At 37.8% G+C, this 26,779-nt stretch overlaps 1 protein-coding gene across 2 annotated transcripts in view; it reads left to right on the top strand.

Moving 5' to 3' along the window:
- Nucleotides 1-26,779, top strand: part of PTPRD (protein tyrosine phosphatase receptor type D) — a gene marked incomplete at both ends in the record, with an annotated part of 312,639 nt that overhangs the window by 92,599 nt on the left and 193,261 nt on the right. For both annotated transcript variants that reach the window (XM_082301167.1, XM_082301166.1), the window contains one exon: nucleotides 802-943. In XM_082301167.1, the coding sequence (XP_082157293.1) occupies nucleotides 802-943 (142 nt within the window). The remainder of the gene's footprint in view (nucleotides 1-801; nucleotides 944-26,779) is intronic.

Below are 26,779 nucleotides of genomic sequence, written 5' to 3'. Positions count from 1 at the left end.
TTTTAAAGTAGATTAAATAGATTACTGCTATTAATTATTAAGAAAGCTTTCCCAGTACCTACAGAGTGTTGCAGTACTCACCAATATTTTAGGTGATTCTGACTGCAGGTCAAGGAGGAAATAAGATCTTTTCAGTGAATTTTCTCATATAAAAGTTATTACTTCTTGAGTGAATACTGCAGGTTTAAAACTAAATCTTACTAGTTTAGCCTTAATATTTAGTCTCTTAAATGGTCAGTTTGTTGGATAAATGGACTTATGTTCTGTGGGTTAAATACAAAGCTAAACTGAGTCCTTCTGTTTGGTTCAGGAATTGCAGACAGTTTTTAACTTTGGAGCCAAATGAGTGAGTGAGCTGCAGTCTGCGAGTAGAGGGGGAATATAGCTGGCAGCAATTAAAATGAATGTAACTGGCATTTGAAGGTAGAGTACTTTAGCTAAGAGAATGGAGAGGTATTGGTGGTGGGCTTCAGAGTAAGAGAGCATTAAGTTACAGACTTGTTTCTTACAGCCTTTGTTCACTGGGTTGTTTTGTTTTGTTTGTTCACTTGGTTTTTGTCCTGTATTTCTTGAAGCTATATTAAAGTGGCCACTGAATACTCACTGAACAGAAATGTATGTTCCAAAGTGTTGCCTTTTAAACATTTTCCCATATCACTGGGATTTTTCATGGTATACGAATTTGAAAAGTTAACCTGCCTTCGGTGACTTGAATAACAGCAGGCCACTGTTCATGAACAGATCAGCTGAGGGATAGGTATTTGTAACAACATCTGTGACAGCTTTTGTTTCCTTTTATAGGTAATAGAGTTTGATGATGGATCTGGATCAGTTCTCAGAATACAACCGCTGCGCACACCACGAGATGAAGCTATTTATGAGTGTGTGGCTTCCAACAGTGTTGGTGAAATAAGTGTGTCCACAAGACTCACTGTTTTACGTGGTAAGTTCTTTCTAAACATAACTAATTTACTTCATAGCACTCGAAGTACTACACTGTTGTAAAATAGAGGATTCTCTCTGGCAAAATTAAATACAGTTCTTTACAAAAGGACCTTACTATCGTCCTGATGCTGTTCATTATAAACTTCTTTACGTAATACTTGGCTATTACATTTGTGACTTTTGACCATAAAATTGTAATGTGAGTATGTGGGGTATGACAGATCAGAGTAAAGAAAAAGAAGTAAGAAATGAGTGAAACAGTAGTGCCACACACAACAGGTTATTGTATCAATTACTACTCAAGACAACCACTTTATGAATGCATTTGTTCACATTTTAGTGCTGCCCTGAGTAGCTTAGCTTTGTTCAATCAGCATTTACACAGAAATTTGTTCAATTAACAGTGGTTTTGAAAAGTTGCGTGAATGGTTTTTAGATGAGGTTAAGCTGCTGCAAAATTTCCCCCACAAGATAAAAAAGGCGAAGGCTTCTTCCACATCAAATATATGTCACCTGAGCTGTATTACTTCAATAAGAAGTTTTTGAAAACAGTAAAGGAAAAATTCATTTTTTCTACTTGTTCAGGGGTGAGGATATTAATGTACTGCCAAGTCTACTGTCTAGATAATACTCAGGGGAGAAAATACTAGTAGTCAAACGACCTGAACATTATATTTTGTCACCTGTAAGTGAATAGACACTGGATTTGGAGACACTTCATGAAATATCACACTCTTCAGTTTGGAGGGCTGGTTTTATGACTGGAGATTACTGTCTTGTATTTTGATATTAGATGGCATTACAAGGTTAGCAGAATTACTAGGTGCCTGTTTATAGGAATGGAAGATGATTAAACAGCTTTACAGAATTTAGAGGAAAATTTGCGGAATGTGTAATTGCAATATGTTTTTTTCTTAATCCTCTATCCCAAGCAACATAGGCTGACAAGAAGGTTTCTTTCTCCTGTTACTCCCTGAAGTTGGATTTTTACTAGAAAAAAAAATTCTATAATTTTATTAGCTATTTTAATCATTACAGACAGTCCTGACATTAACATTGGAGACAACTAGTAACACTGTGTGCATATATATCAGATAATAACTCTAAGGACATACATATTTTTTTCTTAGAGGAAGTCTGATGTAAGCAAACCTTTTCAATATTTAAAGTTCTTATCTCTAGTGCCATGATTGTTCCTTGTATTATCTTTTAAAAATTCTTCCCAGTCTAGCCAATGGAAATGGGAATATTGATTGATGTTTTAACAGCACCATGGACCTGTTCTTAACTCCTAAGATAAGGTTTTCCCTTTATTAACTGATAGGAGCACTTTTCATGTACAGCTTCCACATTGTTGAACATAAGATGACATTTTTATATTCCATTAAAAGTTTTGCAAATTAAAGGGAGATGGGGAAGAGGAGCAGGGAAAAGCAAAAAAATCGTGTGGAAACTCAGGTGGAAACTATTCTTTGTCTTCATAGTTTCTTGAAATGTATTTACAAGACTACTGGTCAAGAAATGTGCATGCATGTGTTCTGAAAGAGAGTGCTCTAAACTGCAGTTCTCATTTTGGGTTTTGTAGAGAAGTAACAACTCTCATATCTCTCTACCAAGAACCACAGCAGTTGAAAAAGGCAGAGGGGGTCTCTGCGCATCAAAACTGACAGACTGTACCATGTGGTCTGTTTCTTTGCTAGTCCCATTGATTATTTAATCAATTTCTTGTAAGGCATGTGTAGCTTTGCTGCCTATTTTTTGCTCTATAGTAAGAGCAGTAATAGTGGCTCAGTGCCTACTTCAGACAACACCAGTATTGCATTCTATTTTAAAAGTAATACCTAATGATATGCATATGCAAATGACTAATGAACAAGACATGATTGGTTATGAAGTTAAAATTGAAATAAATTTCAATTTTAATTAATTTTTTTTAATTAAAACCAATGAAATGTAAAGATTGAGCATTGTATCCAACCATAATAAATATGGCTTTTGCAACTGCTAAAATATATTTGCCCCAGGAGTAGATTTATGGATTTAATCTGAAACTGGGAATGTACTCATGAACATACTGTGACTGTGGATTTAGATAAAGGGGTAATGTCAGAGAAAGCAAGGAGCCTGCAGAGAAACAGGGCATTATAAGGAAGTTTTGGTGGGGTTAAAATTTCGAATTGCTAAAAATACGGTGGTTTGCTGTATTACTTCCCAAGACACGGCATAATTCATTGCTAAGGGCATTAGCCTGGAAGATAATTCTATTATTGCAAAGCCTCTACTTTGCAAACTTAAACAAATCTTCACGTTGTACAGTCTGCAACAGTAGTATTGTGGGAAAACACTCCATTGATGGTAAAGAGTGCCTCTGTGCCCCACATAGCTGCTGTAGGAATAAATACGTTACAGATGTGAACAGGAATTAACCAGATTTAATGAAATACAAAACAAAGTAGAGTGAGTCGGATCTGTGTTTGCTTATGCTTTATTCATCCCTGTGGTATATATGTGACTTTGGATTGCTGAAGATGCCTATATAACTTTCATATGTTCTTCTAATTGTTCTGCAATGGTTCTATCACAGACTCAGCTTTGCATTTGTGCCTCTTGCAAATGTTACCCAGAGGAGGAAGTCAGAGTTTACTCACAATTCAACCCACAAGTATTGCAACCCTGATATGGAATATCAGTGAAATCAGGGTAATTCCAGGAGCAGAAGTGTCTACCTGTATTCATTTTGTTTGACTGTTTGTTTCACAAATCCCACCTTAACTGCTACAAATCATTTCCGCAGCATGGAACAGCAACATTTTTGCTGATATGTCCATACCTTTATTGCTAAACTTGTCAGTTTTTCTATCTGTGGCAGGGTAGAGTAACTGTAGTTCCATGCATTACAGATACCACCGTGTTTTGTTAGGTTCCTATACTATGACCAATTCATAGTATTTGGGCCTCAAAGAACTGTGAATATAAATAAATTTTTAGCTTCTAGGTTTTAGAAGTTTACAGTGTGAGAAGGAAGAAGAGCAGAAAAGGCATCTACAGATGATAACATTTCAAGGCCTTACCAGAGACAAAATATTGGATCCTTTTTTCTGTTACTGGAGTAAATCAGGAAACATTCCAGGCTAAACTTGCACTTGTTAGGCTGAATATTGTGAGAGTCTGGACCAAGAATGAATGTCTGAGATAATTGGAAACTGCTTTTTATTTTCTTCATATAAGGAAGTTGGCTGCTTTCCAGGACAGATTCACCCATATGAAAACGTTGAATTTGAAGGGAAACAAGGCTTGAAAAGAGAAGTCTGGAAGTTGCCTTTCAGACAAGAGGAGTCCATGCTATTTATTTTGGAGCTCTTTGTTTTGAAAGTTTGTGTTGAGAACCGTATGAGTGGACCAATGCTTTGATTCTTTTATTTATCAGTGCTTAATACATGTGCCTTTCTGGCCAAGAATATCAGTGGTGTCCTGGGGGGCATTAGGAAGAGCCTAATGTCGAGGGAGGTGATCCTGTCCCTCTACTCAGCCCTGGTGAGGCCACGTCCGGAGTGCTGTGTCCAGTTATGGGCTTCTCAGCACAAGAGAGACATGGAGCTGCTGGAGCGAGTCCAACAAGATCTACGAAGATAAGGAGGGGACTGGAGCATCTCTTGTGTGAGGAAAGGCTTAGGGAAATTGTCATATTTTAGCATGGAGAAGAGACGACTGAAAGGGAATCTTACCAATGTCTTTAAGTAACTGAAAGGAAAGTGCAAAGAAGGTGGACTAAGCTCTTCTCAGTGGTGCCAAGCAAGAGGACAAGAGGCAACAGGAAGGAAAACTGATGCACAGGAAGTTCCATCTGAATATGAGGAAGAACTGCTTTACTGTGCAGGTTAACTGTGCACTGCAACAGATTGCTCAGAGATGCTGTGGAGTCTCCCTCACTGAGGATACTCAAGAACTGTCTGGATGCAGTCCTGAGCATGGTGCTCTCAGCTGACCCTGCTTGAGCAGGGAGGTTGGACCAGATGATCCCGCTGTGGTCCCTTTCAACCCTGCCTATTCTGTGATCCATGTATAAGCAATAAAAAGCAATAAAGTGTAGGATCTTCCTACATTCCACAGACATTAGAGATGAAATAGCTTCCCTTTTATTGTCCATTCATTTAATGTTAAAGCCACCTAAATCTGTTTTTAGGTCTTGCAAATGGTGGATATCAAACATTTTCCTTGGTTGTAGAACAAGGGTTATAGTGTCATATACAAGTCTATAAATTGTTCGGGAAGGGGGAAGTAAGTGCTTCCTTCTAGTAAAGAAATCAGCAACAATTCTATTCAGTTAATTTTTAGGAACCCCACTTTCCATTTTTAAAATGTTTTTTTATTGTTATTCCTTTATAAAGTTTTTTCGAGGCCATGAGGACATCAAGAAACCTTAGCTCCAGCTGCTACTAAGGTATATGATTGAAGTACAGAAGTGTGCAGGTTTTAAGTAAGGATGTGGAGCACAATACCTATGTATATTCTAATGTTGCTCCTGTTTGCTCTGTTTTCCTTGTTGTCTGGAAAATAGAGAGACTACAACAGGGCATTTGTGCAGAAGGCAGTTTGTTTGTCTTGACCCACAATTTTCTCTTTCTGTTGTTGATTATGTTGATATTCTGCTTTACAAAAATACTGACATACAGCATTGGTGTACCACAGGCAGTATGTAAGGCTGAAAGTAAAATAACGAGACTAGTTTATTCCTTCTTATATTCTTAAAAACTAATTGATTCAATATCAAACATTCACTGCTGCATAAAATGAAATTTTAAAAAAGGGAAATACTTACTGTACAGTGTTTCTCTGTCCATTTTTACATACAGATATTGAGGTAATTATGAGAGATTATTTTTATTAGACTCTCAGAAGTGCACAGCATTTCCACATTAAAACAAAAAACAACACCAAAACTAAACAAAACCAAATAAACAAACAAAAAAGACCCCAAAACTATTCCAAATCAGAGATAATAAATTCAAGGTATTAGAGTTTTTGTTTCTGCTGCTAGCAATAGATTGAGTGATGATAGAAGCTCATTTCTGTATTTTCACTGTACCTGGTAGTACTGAAATGAGAAGGAACTATTTCGAAGTATTCTGTCATCTGGGACAGCTACCTTAGAGGGCAAAGAAATTAGACAAATGGAGTGGCACAGCTATAATATTGGAAAATGTGCAATGAGATGTCAATCATTTCTAGACAAATGGGAGGAAAGACTGTACATATTCTGGGTATTAGCTGCACAGTAGGAGAAATTTGCCACATTCCAGCTGGAACTGTATAAACGATGTACAGCAGTGTTTATCTGAAACTGCTGTGTAGTCACAGTGATTAATGCCAGGTGGTTGCTAGCAGGACAGGCTTTTGAAAGTGGAATGAAGGGAAACAAGGAAACCAAGAAAATACCTGTGCATGAGCTTAATACACTGGAGAGACATTTATCTCAATCATACCTTCCATGATAACACTTTTGAAGAACCAAAGGACTATCATTCCCCAAAACTTCCTGAACTTTCAGTGGTCATGCTGTGTGTAGCACCTTGTGACCAGAACTAGCATGTTCATTACCGTCCTATTTTTATTAAGCCTCTTTTTGAAGAGGAACACTGTTGTTCCTGCTGAGATAATGCTACTTTACAGTTTTATGCTGCAAAGCCTCTCCTGGGTAGCTGTGCAGGGAGGATTAAGGAACGAAACTCAGCTGCTTGACAATCACACAATAGGATTTTGTGAAATAGTGAAACAAAAGGAGAGGTGGCCAATACAACTTTAGCTTAAAAAACCCCTTACAGATGGTTACAGAATGGCATGCAGATTTCTTGGAATGGCTTATGAAATAGTACAGAATTAGAAACATTTATCTGTAATGTTATAAACAATTTGGAAATATTTTCTTTGGGTATGCAGATATTATTTTTGGCAAATAAATATTAGCCTTCCAAGTAGTACAGTTTTGTATGCATAACAACTTACTGATCTTTATAAGGATGAGGTGATGACATTTAACTAGTTGCCAGAAAAGGATACAAAAGAATAATGAAATACATGTCTCATTCCATAGCTGACTTCAAAGGTACTGCGTGTTTAATTTCTGTGAAGTGCAAGCATGTACATGGTAGTGGTTTAGAAAGTACTGCACCTTGTAAATTTTGTAACAATGAGTAAACATTCAAGCGTCTATTACTGTAAATACATGGTGCAGGGTATTGAGTTCAGCTTTTGTATCAGTTCAGCTTTTTGTAGGGTGTATGCACTTGAGCGTGCTGATTTAACAGGTATCTATTGTTGACTTCTGTGCAGTTCTTCTATTTTATTGTAATAATTTAATATATATGAAAATTATTGAATAACTGCTCTAAGTATTGTAAGCAGTTTCTCACCTACTGGTTTTTATGGTTAATACTTTTTTTTTAGTATTTCCATTCAGGTTCCTGTATGCAAAGTTTATCAAATACATTTTTTTCAATCAGGGAATATTTTGGTTCCTTTTTTTCCTTAGTTTGAATTTTACAAATCTTCCCTTCTCTTGCACACCATTATGTTATAAATAGCCTACTACAGTCATGAATTTAAAGCTATACATTAGAAAGCTTCTTGCAAAAATTAGAGATGTCGCTTTAGAAAATCAGTGAAACAGCAGTCCCAGATTTCTTGATTATCATTGTAAGTTCCTGTAGTCAAAACTTCCAGAGATTAGTTACTTTGGAAAAACAAGAGTAGGCTGCTGAACTTAGAAGATCTTTAAAGATGTCTTAAGAAGACATCCACAGATACCAGATTTTTTTGAGAAATCTGTCCTAACTTTTTCCCTACAGATTTTTACTGGTGAAATTTAATTCAGCTCTTTGTCATCCTACATATTCTTTTAAGATCATTGATTGTTCATTGGTATTTGCTAGATCAACATACATGGAGAAAGTTTTCCTGCTGCCAGCTTGCAATACCATCTATCATGTCTTTGCAAAGGCTTATTTTACTTTCTTCTAGCTCTCAATGAATTTCACGTGAACTTCATCCAGCCAAAATTCTGTTTTACATAAAATGCTGTAAAGTTACCCAATTCACTTCCACATACTTGTGTATAGGATTAATTTTATTTTATTAAATTTTGGCAGTAGTAGAAAATTACTTATGCCATACCTTTTTTGCAGCAGTATGATGTTCCTAAGAGAGAAACATGGGCTTCAAATCAGTAATATTGCTAGACTATATCATATTTGTACTTTTTATGTATATCCATGAAAGAAAATAAACTTATGGATAGATAGATAGATAGATAGATAGATAGATAGATAGATAGATAGATGGATGTCTCACAGTTGTGATCTAAGAAGAGAAACTGAAATAACGCTGGACAAAAGCAGAACAGCTCTGTTTAGCTTGAAAGAATTCTTCATTGACAGTTTTGGCTAAGAATGTACACCTGTTAAATACTTTCAGACAACAGCTAAGTGACTAATTTTAGCCGGACCCCCATTTGGGTATTCCCATTCTGCTATCTAATGACTACATATAGAGTTATAAGCATTTTTCATATCCAGAGTCAGTATATGCTGGCTGCTTGGAGAACACAAGAAACTACGCCATGCTGAGCACAAAAATTTTAAAACACATCTGTTTTATACTTTTTTTTTCCCACTCATTGATAACCTGTGATGATTCAATCCTTTTTCCCACACAGTCATCCTGACATCATCAGAAATCTGTCAGAAAGAAATGATAGTAAGAATGGAAAAGGAAGTAGTAGGGGGAGGAGTAATATGTCTCCTACCAGTCTGTCCTTGCAGAATCAGTATTAGGTGATGTAAGCTCAGAACTAAAACATGAAATACCCTGACTCTGAAGAGCCATGACCTGCTATATCCAATAAGGAGCCCTTGTGATCTGGTTCTTTAAAGACCCAGATAGAAGCAGCATACTGATATGATGTTAAAAATTATCTTTACAAGAAATGGTGGATCATTACTATGTATTAAACTGTTAGCTGTTCTGAACGTGGAAAGCAAGGGCGGGGGGAAGGAGGTGTGTGTGTGTGTTATACTTCTGTGCTATAATTTTGATATTTTGTAGTGTTATATGTCTGGTTTTATACATACAAAATTTATTTGCTTCTATTTTCTGCCTGGATGTAATATAGCTCAATTTAAATAAAACTGTCATTCAAATTTGCATTGTGGGTCTTTTTATCTACTTATGAAATGGTGGGCCATTTGTCTTTTTTAATTAGTAAAAAGAAAAAGTGCAAAATATTTTTTCACACACCAAGAATTCTTAGAATACAGTCACTTATCCTGGTCTTAGTCGTTATGCATGGATTTAAGGCCTTTTACCTTGTGTAGAGTGCTTTTGGCTCAGTATCAGATGTTAAGATTGTGCAGGTTTTCATTGCTCAGTGGCCTATACACACTATCTCAAGTGAAGCCAACGAAATAATGAAATCTAATGTAGTTAATCAAATGTCGTGTTTCATGTTGTTTGTGTAATCTGTGGTCTCAATTTTGGACGCATTTTATATATCTGTATGTCCTCTCACTTAACAACTCTTGTGATATGAATTAGCAGTGCAATTGTTAAAGTTGTACAACACTGAAGTAAGATTGATAGAAGAATTCTAGGGATTTTTTTCATGTCATTATCTCATATTGATTTTTAAAAGTAGTGTAATTCTAGGGATTTTCTGTTTAAGGAGAGGATATGCTGATTAGTTGCTCAACCCCTGACAATGTCATCATATCTATAAGGAACCCAGTGGTATTAGCCGCTTGATAGTTTCAATTTAATTGTTATCACAGCAAATCTTCATATGTGATGTCTAATATAGCATAATAAAACCAAGGCAATTACTAGAAAAAGGCATTTATTCATATAGTAATCTTTTCCTCATTTTTCCAGGCTAGCCATTTCTGTGAACACTTGTGTCTTATCAAGTGTACCATTAGGGTGACAGAAACATTTGCTAAAATGTAGGATGTGTTTGACACTAGTGTACTGAAGTGATAGTAAGATTAAATACATTTTAATGTAATGAGTGCTAATCTTCAAACACAGAAAAAGCCTAGTGAGAATGCTTTTTCCCATATATCTGAAAAAGTAATTTAGAAATTAGAGAAAGTTTATGTAATACTTCAGCTTGTGTAGCCTGGCAATAGGTCATAAAATAGTATTTATTACTGTAATTCTTAAGTTTTCAAGGATTTGACATAGGAAGCAAAAACTAAAATGAAGAACACATACGAAAGTATTCAAAATATTTATGGCAAACATACAAACATTAAAAGGAAGATGAAATTCAATAGATCTTGTCAAAACAAAAATATTTTGTTTATTAGAACTAGTAATGAAACAATTCTGAAGCAGTGACTTTAAGTTGATGCCACAAAGGAGAGGAGGTTTTGTTGCATTAGTATGGTAGGAGATTGAAAGAACTGTGATTTAAGTGGCTCTATGGAGGGAGGGAGAAACTTATGAATACTCTAAGGCTTAGACAGGATATAAAATCCTGTAATAATACATATAACATTCAGTATTTTCAGTGCTTGCTTTAAACTGATGTAAAGTTCTGCACCTGGTTTACGACTGTTCTATTTATCTTCATAGCAAGATGCAGCAAGTACCGTCTTGCTACTAGTTCAGTAGCAAAGGAAATTTCTTTGTCTTCACGTAAAAATGAATAAAACATGTAAAATTGTGTCTTGTGTTCACAGTGATTTAAATTATTCTATTAAAATGATTTACTGTTACAAAGAATCTACTGTGAGGTAAGACGTTAGATAGTAATACTAGCATTTTAGCACTTTTGTGTAGATTGAATGCATCTGGTGACCTACAGTGCCAGTGCATGCTTAATATGACAACAGCAAAACAAAATAATGAGGTAATTCTTCAAGTGGAAACACTTCGGTAAGCTTTTCAGTCAAATACAGTCAAAAAGCACTGATTAGAGCCACGTGTTTCATTATGACATTAAGTGCACCTGAATCTTGGCTTATGACACTGTGGTCTTTCATAAAACTGATGTATTTCAGGGTAATTTAACAATGCATATGTGAATTGTTTTTATTATCTGAATTATTTTTATTATCATTACTGCATGACCCCTTTCCATCTTGGGAGTCTGGGAAGGTCCCTGCTGACTGGAAACTAGCCAATATTATTGAATTTACATGAAGGGTGTGTGGGAGGACCCAGGAAACTACAAATTTGATAGTTCTAGCCTCAGCTCCTGGAGAGGATTGTATTGGGTACTTCTGAAAGGCATTTAAAGAACAATGCAGTCAACATTGGTTCGCAAAGGTGATTCAGAAAGACCATGTTTAACTAATTCTGTATCCATCTGTGATATCCTTCTAGTGGATAAAGGGAAGGCAGTGGATGGGTCTTTTTTGGATTTTAGTGAGGCTCTCCCTCACAGCATCCTTCTGGAAAATGTTGTCCAGTTGTGGGATGAGAGGTTCACAATGCACTGAGTGAAGAACTGGGTGAATGGCAGATCTGAAAGGGTTATGGTAAGTGGGGCTATATCTGGCTCGCAGCCACTTACCATTGGTGCTCCTCATGGATCAGTTTTAGGGTCAGTCCTGTTCAAAATACATATCCATTATCTGCCTACAGGAGAATGCACCTTTTTGTATCAGCAAGCTTGCTGATGATACAAAACTGGGAGGTGCTGTTAACTCTTGCAGAGTGACCTTGAAGACTGTTCCAGGTGGACTAAAACATTGGACAAAGATTAATGACATGAAATTTAAGTTCAAATGCCAAATTCTGCACAAGATCAAGCTGGGGGAGGAGTGACTGAATAGCAGCTTTTCAGAAAGGGATCTGAGGGTGTTGGTTGACATTAAGGTCAACGTTGAGTCAGCTCTGCCAGCCAGGAGGGCAGACTGCATCCTGGGGTACATCAGACACAGCATCGCCAGCCAGTCCAAAGAGGTGATTGTCCCACTTTATTCAGCATTAGTGTGGCCTCACCTTGACTGCTGGGTGCAGTGCTGGGCCCCACAATTCATAAAAGATGTGAAGGTCCTTGAATGCATCCAAAGCAGGGCAGCAAACCTGGGGAAAGGACTTGAAGCCACGTCCTCTAAGGAGCAGCTAAGGACTTGGGCTGCTGTAGTTTAAAGTAAAGGAGGCTAAGACCTTACTGCTCTCTGCAGCTTCCCAAGGTGAGGAAGCAAGAGGAAGATGCTGATGCATCTCTGATATCTAGTGACAAGATGCATGGGAATGGTTCTAAGTGGCATCAAGGGAGATTCAGGCTGAAGCTGAACCTCAGAAAGTATTTCTGTAGCAAGACAGTGGTCAATCCCTGGAACAGGCCTCCTGGAGAGGCGACTGATGCCCAAAGCCTGTCAGTCAATGGATAATGCCATTAATACTTGCTTAGCTTTTGGTCAGCCCTGAAGTGCTTGGGCAGTTGGATCGTTGGAGATCACTTCCAAATGAAATATTCTATTCTTTTCTTAATTATAATATTTACATATTATGTATTATATAATGCTAAATTATAATAAATATTCTATACATTAATTAGAACAAAGATTATTTAAAGAAGAATGCTAAAAAATTTAGCTTCACAAATCCCTTGGTCTTCAATCAGTACAAGTTCTTCTTCTGAACATAAGAGCATCTTGTTCTTTCTGTGCTCATTCATATTCCCAGCCTTTCAAAAAAAAACTGTATTGGAGCATTACAGCCATATTTTTGCATCCTGTCTAACTTGACTAAGTACCGTTCTTCATTACAGTGAATATTCTTGTAAAGAAATCCATTTTTTATGATCACTATTATGAACGGCAGTTAAAAGTACATTTTTTTCAATAACTTGAAATTCAGTGTGCCTATCTTAGTACCAAGCTGAAAAGCTCATCTTAGCTCCCATATATTCCATTGTTTCACCTGTTGCACTGCCATGTTTTCACTAGGCCTGTAATTTATTTTCATAAAATATATCATCTTGTCTTAAATGGCATTATCAGCCTAGCTGCTAAGATAAACAAATCTGTATAGACAACCTGTATCGTAATGTTCACACAGAGATTTATTTGGGTTTTGGCTGTATAGATAAGGAAGTAGGCTATCTGAGAAACCCTCTTCATTATACCTGCAGCAAAATGACTTCGAAAGAAAGCAAATTGAGAGGATGAAAAGTTGCCAGGTTGGTTTTTTTTTTTTTGCAAAAAGCTACTGTCACTTAGAACTTGATTTATGGCAAGAAGATGAAGCCAAGTGCGGAAAAGCCATTAGTAAGCCCAAAAGCAATTATTTTTTGTTGTTCTGTGTTACATATAGTAGATAGAGGTTTGAATTTTGAATATGTTGAAGTCAGTGAGGAAAAGGTCTTCTTTGCTGGATTTCAGTTGAGTCAAATCTTGGGTTTGGTCATTAGTTACAAAATGTCAAAACCACAAAATGCAAGTTGAAAAACTTCTGATTTCATTAACATTTTTCAAACCTGGAAACATAAATTTAATCTTACTTGTAGTTCCTGTGATGGTACTGAGCACTTCTTGTTTCTAAGGATACTTACATACCTCAAAAAATCTGTTTGTTGGGGTGTTTTTTGCTTAAGTTCTGAAACAGAAGGGTGAAGGGAGAGTGATGTTGGTTGTTTAATGAGTTGTCTATCCTTAAATGACTGTGTAAGTAGACATTCTTAAATGTGGCCTCATTTTCACATGAATGTCCCATTCTGAATGTACCATTTGGTTCCAGCAAGATCCTCCAGGATCTTTGGAGTTCAGGAATCTACGTGGGTTTGGCACTAACGCTGCCTGATAACCCATGAGAGACAATTTTTAAAAATAGATTAATTTTTAAAATAAATGTTATGTACATTTGAAACTGCTCCCCTTATGAAAATGTAGGAAGCTATGCCTGTGGTATCTATTGCAGTTTCTTTCTAATGAGTGAGTCAAATAAACCAGGTGATGTTTCAAATATTTCATCATGAGTGTCATTTATTCATAGAACAGAGAATATGCTGAGTTGAAAAGGACCCCTCAGGATCATCTAGTCCAACTTCTGGCGCTGCACAGGACAGCCCCAAGAGTCACATCATGTGCCTTCTTGAACTCTGTCAGGCTTGGTGCTGTGACCACTTCCATGGGGAGCCTCTTCCAATAACCAGCCACCCTCTGGGTGAATATTCCTGATAGCCAACCTAAACCTCCTCTGACACAGCTCCCGGCCATTCCCTCTGGTCCTGTTACTGTCACCACAGAAAAAAAATCAGTGCCTGCCCCTGCTCTTCCCTTCATGACAAAGTTGCAGACTGCAGTGATCTCCCCTCAGTCTCTTCTTCTCTAGGCTTGAACAGACCAAGTGACCTCAGCCACTCCTTGTAAGGCTTCCTCTCCAGACCCTTCACCATCCTTGTGGTCCTCCTTTGGACACTCTGCAATAGCTTTATAATTTTCTTATATTATGTTGCCTAAAACTGCCCCCAGCACTCGAGGTGAGGCCGCCGCAGAGCAGAGCGGGACAATCCCCTCCCTTGCCCGGCTGGTGATGCTGTGCCTGATGCCCCCCAGGACATGGTTGGCCCTCCTGTTTATCAGGGCACTGCTGCTCTCCAGCCTCTTGTTCCCCAGTCTGCCCGTACATCCAGGGTTGTCCTGTCCCAGATGCAGAATCTTTCCCTTTTTGAACTTCAGGCCCCATAGATTTATAGGGATCCAGCTCGAGCAGCAGATCCCACATAATTTCAGGGCCAACTGGAATTTTATCATTCTTGGAATCATGGTCTTCCAGTTTAGGAGGTGTTAAAGGGGAAGGCAAAGAATGCATTAAACCTTAGACTTGTCCATGTCTGTGTTTGTGAGGTGACCATCCTCATCTTGTAATGGGCTAATGTTATTTCTACACTGCTTTTTTGCCATTAACATGTTTGAAAAAAACCTCTTTTTATTGCTCCCACTATTCTGTCCAGTTTCAACTCCAGTTGAGCTTTGGTTGCAGAGTTTTTTCCCTACAGTGGTGAGCAGCATCTCTGTATTCTTCCTGTGTCCCCATACCTTGCTTCTACTGGGCACACATCTTCCTTTTTCTCCTTATTTCCAGAAGATCCATGTTCAGTCAAGCTGGCCTTCTGCCTCACCTGCTTGGCTTCCAGCATTTGGGAATTGCCTGCTCCTGTGCCCTTAGAAGGTGATCTTTAAAAATGACCAGCACTGATGGACCCCAACACCTGCAAAAAGATTTTTCCCAGGCGACTTTACTCACTCATTCCTGGGCACCTTGAAGTCTGCACTCCTTATTTCCAGAGTTGAGGTTTTGCTGGCACTTTTCCTCATATAAACTAAGATTTTAAATTGATCGCTCTGTGGTCACTGTGGCCAAGGCGGCTGCCAGTCTCTACTTTGCTCACAAGATCCTCTCTGTTGACAAGCAGGAGATCATGGAGGGCATATGAGTCAGCTCCCTTAGGACCTGCTCATAAAGTTGTCATCCAGGTTTCTGAGGAATCTTCTGGAAAGGGTTGTACCAGCTGTGTTATGCTCCCAGTTGATTTCTGGCAAGTTGAAGTCCCCCATAAGGACAAGGGCAGTTGGCTTGGAAGTATCCCTTAGGTCCTCCAACAGGTTATTCATTTGCATCATCGTCTTGCCTGGGAGGGCTATAGTATACTCCCTAGATGACATCTGAATGAATTTTTTGCCCCTTGATTCATACCCAGAGGCTCTCAATTGTGCCATTGCTGACTGTGAACTCCATACATTCCCTTCTATGCCATACAGTGCCACTGCTCTGCCTCTTCTCTCTGCCTATCTGTCCTGAAGAGCCTGTAACCCATCCAACAGGGCGCTGTAGTCACAGGATGCATCCCCCTGGGTTTCACTTATGCCAGTGATGTCAAATCTGTGGGTCTGGGTCAAGCTCATCTTGTTTGTTCCTCATGCTACGTGCATTAGTGTAGAAGCATCTCAGGTGTGCTACACCTGTAGCCAGCACCTCCGGAAGCTGCTGGAAAGATCCCATTAGTGCTTGTTTCCTTAAGTTTTGTCACATCATCCCATTGTTCATCACTGGCAAGCCTGGGTTGGTCCCTTTCCAAGCTATCAAATCTCTATCAACAAGTCCTGCTAGCTCCTGTGCTAGAACCCTTTTTCCCCTCTGAGAAGGGTGCATCCCTACAGATGTAAGTAAACCAGGTGTTAAATAGATCACCTCATGGTGAAAAATCCCAATTTTTTTCCAATTACACAAGCCTCAGAGTCTCATATTGATGGATGTGCCTATTCCTATCAATATTATTCCTTGTTACCAGAAGGATCGAGGAAATCACTAGCTATGCTCCTGAACCTTCAACCTTCTTTTGTTTGCTCTCGGACTTCTCTTAGTTGTTTTTACACTGCAGGCTTGAACACCCAGTAAAGGATAGTAATCAGAGGGCGTTACTAGACTGGAGAGTTTTCCAGTAATGTCCCTTACCTAAGCTCCTGGGAGATAGCAGACTTCCCTGTGAGGTGAGTCCTGTCTGCAGATTGGGCCCTCTGTTCCTCTGAAAAGGGGGACAACTACCCTCCTTCTCCTCTTAACAGAGGAGGTTGTGATGCAGCTTACAGATGGTGTTGCTTTAGAAGGGACCCCTATCACAGAAGAAGCTTTGCCCACCTCATCAGTTGTGTGACTTTCTACTTCCAGGGCCTCATACCTGTTGTAGAAGGTGCCAGTCCTACCTGTCGAATTTTCACATCAAGAGGGAGCTTTCCGGAAGTGGTGGTGAATGGTGCTGCATCCAGTTGGTGTCTGGTCACTAGTGGTATCTCCCAGGGATCAGTGTTGGGCCTAGTCCTGCTTAATATCTTTGTTGGTGCCCTGAATGAGGGGATTGAATCTACCATTAGCACACTTGCGGATGTCACAACGTTGGGTTGGAGTGTCAGTCTGGTGGACAGCAGGAAGGCCCTGCAGAGGGTCCTGGAATGGCTAGAGAGATGGGCAGAGACAATGGCAGGAGGTTCAACAAGACCAGGTGCAGAGTCCTACACTTTGGCCACAACAACCTCAGGCAGCACTACAGACTTGGGACAGAGTGACTGGAGAGCTGCCCTGACAGAAAAGGACCTGGGTGAAGAGGAGGCTCAGGGGTAACCTTATCACTCTCTACAACTCCCTGAAAGGAGGCTGTAGCCAGGTGAGGGTTGGCCTCTTCTCTCGGGCAATCAGCAATAGGACAAGAGGACACCGTCTTAAGCTGTGCCAGGGGAGGTTAAGGTTGGACATGGGAAATAAATTCTTCACAGAAAGGGCGATTAGATCTTGGAATGGGCTGCCCGGGGAAGTCACCGTTCTTGGAGGAAGGAGTGGACGTGGCACTTGGTGCTGTGGTCTAGGTAACATGGTGATGTTCGGTCATTGGTTGGACTTGATCTCAGAGGTCTTTTCCAACCTAGTTGATTCTGTGATTCTGTACATGCAATGACCTTCTTCCAGCCTTCATTTTCAACACGACCTTAGCACTTGCCTAATTACCTTGTGGGGTTCTGAGTCTATCTTCTCCACTACATTAATTTACTGAAACTGATTTTATCATGTGAGAAGAGAAGGGTGAAATAGTACATCAGTTGGTAAAAGTTAATTTAAGGTTGGATTTTTAGGTTAGAAATACAAAGAATATAGAGCAGGTAAACTCATGAACAGTTTATTGCGGATTTCATATTAGAGAGCAGAGCAGAAGTAAAGGTAGAGCCTGAACATAACTAAGAACAGGTTAGCTTTATCTTCAGCTACTAATATAGTCTGTCTTATACTCTGATATCTGAAACATATGTCTAATTCTACTTTGCAGATAAGTCATCATGTTTTTCTTTTAGGTGAACTGGAAAAAGGAAGAAGAGTTTAGCAAGAATCCACAAATAAATTGTTTTTATTGGCTCTAAAATCATTATATTTCATTTACTTCTGCTTGTAAGAGGGAAACACACATACAGTCTCAGTAGCATAGTTATTTCCAGGTGCTCAGAAAATGTAAGCATATATATTTGAAATAATAACTTTAAAAATAAATTGACTGCTTTAATAATTAAAATTAAGGATTTTGGAGGTTTGATTTTGTAGAACTTCTGTTTTCTGGTGTTCTTTTTTTCCTCTTCATTAACAAATATTTATATATTTCAAAGAAACAGTGGTCAAATATTAAATACTGATAGTAGACCTATAGCGAAGTGGAAGTGTTCATATTTTGAAATACTACCAGAACAGTACTTAAAAGAATCTAGGAGTGGATGTCAGTGAACAGAATTTTAAGTTATTCGAAGTCCAAAATAGTATACAGAAAGTTCATTTCATCTTAAGAAAGTGTTGCTAGACAAATTATTTTTATTACTCAAGAAATAAATACAAAAGCTTCAAAATCACTTTCTCCAAGTAGAAAAAAAACGGAAGTTCCTACACATTAAATATAATAGCATTTCTAAGGCAAATGAGGATAGGGAACTCTAGGGAAAAATACCTAATTTGTTTCTCTTTTTTAAAAATTTAATATGGTTAAGCTATGAATGCAGGTGGGATGCCTGTTACTGTACTTCTTTATGCTCAGGTTTTGTACGTGAATTGTTTTTGGCAAGGATGCGGCAGAGCCTTAACAGAACTAGATTTGAAACACAATAGACACCCAATACCATGATGTTTTTAAATGGGCAATTTCTGTATTTAAATTCTTCTATTCCAGTAAAGGGCAATATGACGAGGGGTACTCAACGGCAGAACTTGTTAGTCTAGCTAGTCTTCCCCTTGTTAGGGAAAAAGTTTCAATTCTTGGACACATTGTTTTATAACAATAATATGGGAATGGATAACAAACTTAAGTAAGTGCTTGAGCCTTGCTCTGGTTTTCCCATTTTTGCTGTTGATGGAATTGATTTGCCATAAATTTGCAATAAATTGCCCACTCTTAGCATTACCTGCATTATAATGAATTTGTTAGGTGTGTGTTTTTTCCCCCTGATGTGGAAGCTAGATCTCTCTCAGTGCTTCTGTAGTTTTAGCATGTGTCAAATGATACAAGGTGGATGTCTAAAAAAGAGTTTTTAACTAGTAGAGAAAAAAGTTTCTGCTAAAGAAGTGTGTCTTGGTTTAGAAATATGTCTTCTCCAGTTTAGTGTTCCCTCCAAACCATGTTCCTCTCAATCCCTCCTCCACTTCCCCCCTACATCAGGCTGTAGAGGACAGAAAAGGTGACGATCATGGGTTGAGATAAGACCAATTTACTGGAAACAGCAATGAAGTAAGACCACAGACAGTAACTGCAACAGTATTAATAAAAAGTGTGTACAAGAGAGGCAAACTATTTGCATGCAAGTGCTCATTGTGCAGACCTTGAATTTACTCAACTGCTCACTTCCTACTACAGGATCCAGAAGGGATGCCTTCCTCTCTCAGAAAGGATCCCTTCCTCTCCTGGAGGATGATGTGAGGTGGTATAGGATCCAGTCGCTGGGTCCTAGCAGTGCCTTCTCCTGGCTGCTGCAAAAATTAACCCTGTCATATCTGGAACAAGGCCAGTGTGGTAGGCCTGTCACCCATTCTAACCATCATACAGGTTACTTTGTAATTAGGCATTTGGGAAAATGGCTTTGTCTGTGAGGAATCCCGTAGACATAAATGGGCTTGGGGGGGCTAAAGAATAAACAAATTCTATGGTGAATCAATACAGATCATACATACAGAATCATAGAATACCATCATTTCTCTTAGACCCTTAAAATTGGCTATAAATAAAAATTGAATGTGAAGAAAGTCAGTAAAATTGTACTACAGTAACAGCAATAGATCTCGGACTCATCACTTGGATCATGTTGGACTTTCTGAATCTAGCAGGATGATCATGTTGTATCTTGTCAGAATTTGCGAGGAAAAGACCGATATAAAGGTGTTTGAATTTTGTGCAGTATTTAACACAGTTTTGAATATTTTACTCTTCCTTGGCTACTAATTCAAAGCATCTGTATGCTTCCAGTTCTAAAGAATATTCTAAACAAAATTTCACATTGTTCTTCCTTATAAGTCCTAAAGATAAACTGTTTCGCAGTTGGGTATTCAGTTATTCTGAAATTCTGACAGCTTGCAAACTTTTATCAGATTTATTTTATTACTTCAGTTTAGTTCCAGCTGGAAATCACAATCAAATGTGCATATAAGTATTTGTTGCTTATACTGATTTCCTGTATTTGAGGAAATAAAATTAATAAACATTTTCCATCTACAAAGACAAAGATGTCTTATCTATCTTAGGGATAGAATTTCTTTGGTTTTATGCTTTCTTCACTTGTTCAAGACTTGTATGGAGGCTAGGTCTATCTGTAAAACTTATCTTCTGAAATTAAGGTGTATTTTTGCATGACTCTGAAAGGGCAGCCATAGATAGGCAAAGCATTCATTGCTATCTTCTAACTATCTGTTAAGAAATTCCCGTGTAATTACCTGGGCTTTTGTGGGAATCTGTTAGAGCTTTTCTACTTACAGAATTTTATCACTTGTATTCTTTCTTAGGTTTACTCCTTCTGAGAAATGTTTCTGCAAACACTGACATTTAAATTTGAAATAGGTTAAAACCTCGTCACCAGCAGTGTGATGGACAGTATGATTAATTTACTAATAATCATTGACTTCCCTTCAAAAGTACTGCCAGAGTGTCACTGTTTTAACTGGAATGAGCATGCCTCTGACTCATTGAAGTGCCACACAAAAATAACAGTTGCTTCTCATAAAGTCAACCACAAAATGAAAACATAGCCTGAGGTTATTGTTATTGCTGTTTTAAAATTACAGACCCTAGATTTACTTGTTAAGACTTGATATTTGCATTTCACTGTAATAAAAAGGATGTTTATTTGATGTCTTTTAAATGGCTGTGCTGCTCATTTCCATGAAATTTGGCAATATAAGCATGCATTTGTAAAGCAAAATGGGAACTAGAAAACCATCCTTTGTAAATGGCATCACAAACACATGATTTCTTTTTTCATTTATTTTATTGCCACTTAGGCGCTTTTTTTTTTTAATTCTGCCCGTTCTCATTCCATATACATTCATTTCTGTCAAGGCAAGCATATTGTCAACTGAGAGGGTCAGTAAACACTTCTTTTATAAAGAGTTTTAACTCACCTTCTGTAAGTTGGTAAATGTGAGATTAGGGAGAGGTGATGAGTGTCAAACACCTATGGGAGCTAGCAGCATTTCTTTTGCAAAGTGTATTTTCGGTCATTTGTGCTTGAGCTTTCTCTGCATTTTACCAATTTCAGATATTTATGCAATTTCCAGATGTAGTATTATAAAGCTGTAATAGAAACTACAGAAAATAGAGCGTGGAATAGTTCCACATTTCTGTTCTAGGAGTACACCAGAATGTATTTTATAAGAGTACGCAAATATAACAAGTCCTGTATCTTGAAGTCTCAGTGCTGGGAATAATAAATTGAAGAAGGTTCATGATATATTTGTCCTATTACACTCATCTCTGTATCTGATCTTGGACATTGACAGAAGAGATGTACTAAGTTATATGTCTTTTTGGTTCACATAAAGAGACTGTTTTATGTTCTTAACAAATATCTATGCAAAGACAGTTTCATAAACTGTGTAACATGATGGTAGAACGTCATGTTATAGCAATGTTAGATAGAAATGTTAGATTAGAAATGTTAGATAGCAAGCATCTAACATTTCTGCCTCTTTTTCTAATAATTAAATAAATTTAAAAAGTTAAATAAATGTCTCTGAGGCCAAAAACCCCCAACAAGCCAAAACCAGACAAACAAAAAACCAAACCAACCACAACCCCAAAAAAGTACAAAACAGAATCCCATTAAAATGAAGACCACTAAATCCAATTATTTATGGCACTTGTAGCCTACATAAATATTAACCTGTCAGGTAATAAAACATGCTAACTAAACCTACATTATGTCCTGTTGTCATTGTTTTACTATCTGTTGAGGCACACTATTTCAAATAAAGTGATTACTTGTAGAAGTGGTTGAAAGAATAGATTTCTTTAATGGTGCGCAGAAAAAAAATAGAATTTGACAGCTTAACAAGCTATTTCCAGTTACATTGCCAAAAGAAAATAAACCTTCTTAAAAGTATTATTTTTAAGGATTTTTTATTGTAAGTCACAGCAAACTTGCTGAATGCAAATTTTATGTTAGAACAGAATGTTTCTAAGCAAACAGAAATTTTGATTCATTGTATATTTAGGAAACAGGATATTTGTGCTAATATTTCAGTAGCTAATTTGTAAGACACTTGGGTATATAGCTGTTTAAGGAAAAACAGCTTATACCTCATATAACTAAACAGCTAGGCTTTCCACAAAGAAAGGCAACAATATTCTGTGGCTGTGTGAACTGCTACAGTCAGAGATCAAAGCAGGAATTATTCCTGCTGTGTGTGGGGCTTGTTAGACCACATGTGGCTTACAGGTTACAGCTTTGGTCACCCTATTACTTTAAAAATACAGAGAAAATGACAGGAGTTGAGGGGAGGCCACTGAGGCAGTGAGGCTGGAGTCCTTTCCCTGTGAGGAGAGACTGTGGCATTGGCACTGGTTCAGCAAAGAGAAGGGATGGCTGTGGGGGGCATACAGTAGCATCCTCAGCACCAGTACAAGGGATGAAGGAGATGCAGCTGAGCTCTTCACAGCAGCATGTGGTGGGAGTGCAAGAGACAGAAGCACAAAATGAAGTACCAGAGGCTCAGGATGGAGATAAGGAAAAGCCTTTCCCACCAGAACTAGTGGGTGGGGCCAGGCCCAAAGGAGGTTGGACGTTTTCCGTCACTGGGGATTTTGTAGTTCAGCTGGGTGAAGCCCTGAGCAGCCTGGTCTGAGCTCACAGATGAGCCTCCTGAGGCTCCAGGACTGCCAGTATGAATGAGCCTCTGGTGGTGTAGTTTACAGGGAAATACATTTCACAGCTGATCTGCTTCTCCAGCTATGTTTATAGGCCAGTGTTACTGACAATGCTGCTCTCCATGTCTTTACTTTCACTAATTACATGCAAAATCTCAATATAGAGGTGCAGTTGAATTTTATGAGGGCACACAGCATAAGTTCTATTTCTTGGAACTTGGTCTGATGTTAATTTCAAATTCTTCATACGCAAAACAATTTTAGAAGAGACTGTGTGATTTAAAAAGATGCTGCTATTCCTGCCATGTAGATTGGGTTCAGATTTGAGAGTTAGGGACTTTCTCATTACAGTAATTAACAATACAAATAAAGAGAAAATAATTATTTTTTAAAAATATTTCTGTCCCCTACTGCATTTGATGAAGCGGAAGAAGGAGTTTGGGATTTTTTTGTCCATATATTATTTATAATGATGTGGAATCAAATAGAGTGCTGTGAAATATTTTTAACTCTTTAAAGATGTTATGATTACACATTCAAATGTTTTTTAGTTACCTGTTAAACAAAGCCATTTTGAAGAAGCTGGATTATCTTTACATGGTGTACTAAATATACAGACTTGATTTTTTTAATTAATCTGATAAAGTATCCCTTTGGAGTAAGTCCATAGCTTTTACTTTGTCCATTTCAATGTCTGATTTTTGAAGATTATCAGATCATAACCATACTTAGTGTGAGAAAATCTAATGAGAATATTAAAGACAAAGGTAAAAAAGATACTTTGAGAATAAATTATTTTCCTAATTTTTTTTACATGTCATAATGTCTCAGTGACTCTGCCTTTGATGTGTCACAGGTCATTGAATTTTCATGTACAAACAAGAAATCAGAAGTCAGCAGATGACTTTGCTCTCTCCACAGTATTTTGCACATTCTTTTAAGGAAGACTAGGGTTGCTGAGCTAAGGACACATCATTGTTCTGGTAGATGAGTCCAACACAAGCTGTAGACTTCATTGTTTAAAGTAGTTCAGTGTTAAGCACTGAAGCTTAATTTGAAATTGTTTGTTCTCTGACAAGCAAGATTCAGACCTACAACAATGTTTTTTCCATCTTGCAAAACTATACCACACTATCCTGAGAGACAAAAGGCTTAGAGAGAAAGCTACAGAACAAAAATTCTTCTTTTATGTTAGAGAAATTCCCCTAGTGAAGTCCAACTATACAGTGCTCTGAATACTGATACTTGCATTTTTATATGCAGATTTGCATTTATAGTCATATATTTCTTTAACTGTTGCCATCCAAAAAAGCTTGTCAATTAAGAACTTTTTTTAAAGTCTTTGGGAGTGTACACAATTCAGTGGTGTAAGTTACCCAAATGGGGGAGAGAGTGACTCAGAGAGTATTCATATTTTATAGATCTTTTTCCCTATGTTTCCTTTGTGTCAGAAGCCTCCTTTGAAAGAGGCTTCAAAACAATGTAAGAGCACCAGCTGCTGTAAGACTAGCTCACATTCTCATACTGCACAAGATATTTTCACAGATCCTGGTACTTAGTTTTGCTTAAAATTTTATGTGAAATGTGCAGACCTGATGGTAGTAGTTGCTTCTGAAAGATACAGCCATTTTTTAAAATGTGTATCTCCTAGATTGCTAGTTTAAAATTAGTTTCCTGTTTTGATATTTAAACGTTGTGGGGAAGAAAGGAAGCAGCTCAGGTGAATTGTACTGTCATGTCAGAAAATAAATTAAATATGGGGATTTCAAGAAACGAAGAATCACTAAACCGCTGGTCCAGGTTTTGCCTCTGTAATCAGAGAGTAAAGACTGCATCTTCAGTGGTAGGAATACTTTTACTAAATAATGAAGCATTACTTAACAGCAAAATGAGAACAGTGCTTAGACTTTCCTCTTCTTACTTGATCATTCCTGGTCTCTGTATGACAGTATAAATGTCAGTACATTCGAATATTTAACCCTTTTTTTTTTTTTAGTGTGTTAAGCTGTGTATCACCAGCACAGTTGTAGATTTTATAAGTTATTTTGAAAATATGGCCAAATTCATAAGAAGGCACAACTGTATCAGCTAAGACAGGAAATTTGCTGACTGAGGTTCAGTATTTTGTAAAGTTCTGTAGTCAGTATATTTTATAATGATTTCCAAACCTTTAGTTTTATCTAACTCATTAAACAGGTAGAGTAATAGAGAAAAAATGTTTTTCACTTATTTCAACTTCCTTTGTAACTGCAAATTTTGTCTTCATTTATTCAGTTTCTGTATGAAAAGTACAATAAAAGATTGATATCAACAGCCATATAGAAAATACCTACAGGGAAGGTCACCGTCAAATTGAAAAGTTTAAACAAAACTGTCAGAAAATGTCATCCTATCCCATACTTTCTTTGACTAGGTCTGCCATATTTTCTGAGTAATTAACAAAAACCAGAATCTTGGCAGGCCATTCTGTTAAACAGCACAACCTTACAGGAACTTGGGCTTTCAGACATTTTGTTAAATGCTTAGATAAAGGTCTATAGAATTATTTAGTGGATGAACCTTTCCCCAGGGCATTAAAGGGTGAGTTTTAAAATCCTCATTACCTTGTCTTAAAATTTTAGTCAAAATTATTTTTATTTCTTGAGCTGGATGGACTCCTATGTTTCTGCTTCATAGAAGAGAGTCATTTCACACCAAGGAGGGTTAAATCTGGCCATCTGACAATAACCCAATATTCTACATTTCCCTTCCTTTTACTGCGCAGAATGCTTTGTATGTCCTAATCTGGTTTAAACTTTGTTAATCAACATTTCTGCCTATTTTTTTTCATATTCTGCACACTCAAAAATCTATGCTTCAGATTGCATTCAAGATTTATCTTTAGAAAGTTGAAACAGCATAAAGTCAGTATGCTTTAAAGCCAGCTGCATAGATATTGGTAGCATGATATATGAGAGTTGGTTTCTGCCTGTGCAGTGTGAGTTATGTCCACAGTGTTTCACAGGAGGAAGATGTTAGCACCCTTTGCATGCTGGTGACACCACAGAATAATAAAATGGTTAATGCTGGAAGGGAATTAAAGATTTAGCTCCAACCCCCCATGCATTGGGAAGGGAATTATCCACTAGACCAGGATGCTCAGAGCCACATCCAGCCTGGTCTAGAATACCGCCAGGGATGGGACAGCTAGAGCGGACAGCTAGAGCTTTTCTGGGAAACCTGTTCCAGTGCCTCACACACAGTAAAGAATTTCTTCCTAATATCTAATTTAAACCTGTTGTCCTTTGCTTAAGACTTTGTTCTGTCACCACATGCCATTGTGTAAAGTCCCTCTCCAGCCTTCTTGTAAAACCCATTTCTATGCTGAAAGGTGCTGTAAAGTCTCCCTGGAGTGTTCTCTTCTCCAGGCTGAGAAGACCCAACTCTGTCAGCCTGCATTCATAAAGCTGAGGAAGAGCTTCTACCACTCGCAGTATCCAAGGGTTGGTCCTACCTGTTGTTCAAGAAATGTTTGGACAACACTCTCAGACACACATTGCGATTCTTTTGGTAGTCCTGTGCGGGGCCAGAAGCTAGACTCGATGGTCCATGTGGTTCCCACCCAACTCAGGACATTCTGTACCTGTGTGCTGTGGAAATTAGTTAACTCTGAAGTGTGGTCCATCATTCTGAGGGTCTTAATATAGTCCCGTGAGTTTATATACAATCGATACATTTTGCAGAAGGTAAATACCTGGAATTGAACAGGACTGACTCTTCTGCCACTTTCCAAGAAGAACTCTGGTGCTGTCTCAATACTATTTAATACAGGAATAATAAATTTAAAAAAAAAAAAAAAAAAGTGCAGATGATAAATTGATAGATGTATATCTACCTACAGTTACAGGCTGGCTCATTATCCACTAATGTACTCTAATAAGAAAAAGTTAATGGCCAATACTGGACAATACA

The sequence above is a fragment of the Coloeus monedula genome, assembly GCF_965178545.1.
Source record: "Coloeus monedula genome assembly, chromosome: Z".
NCBI lineage: Eukaryota > Metazoa > Chordata > Aves > Passeriformes > Corvidae > Coloeus > Coloeus monedula.
Note: the sequence above shows the minus strand (reverse complement) of the source record. Positions and strands in the feature narration are given on the sequence as shown.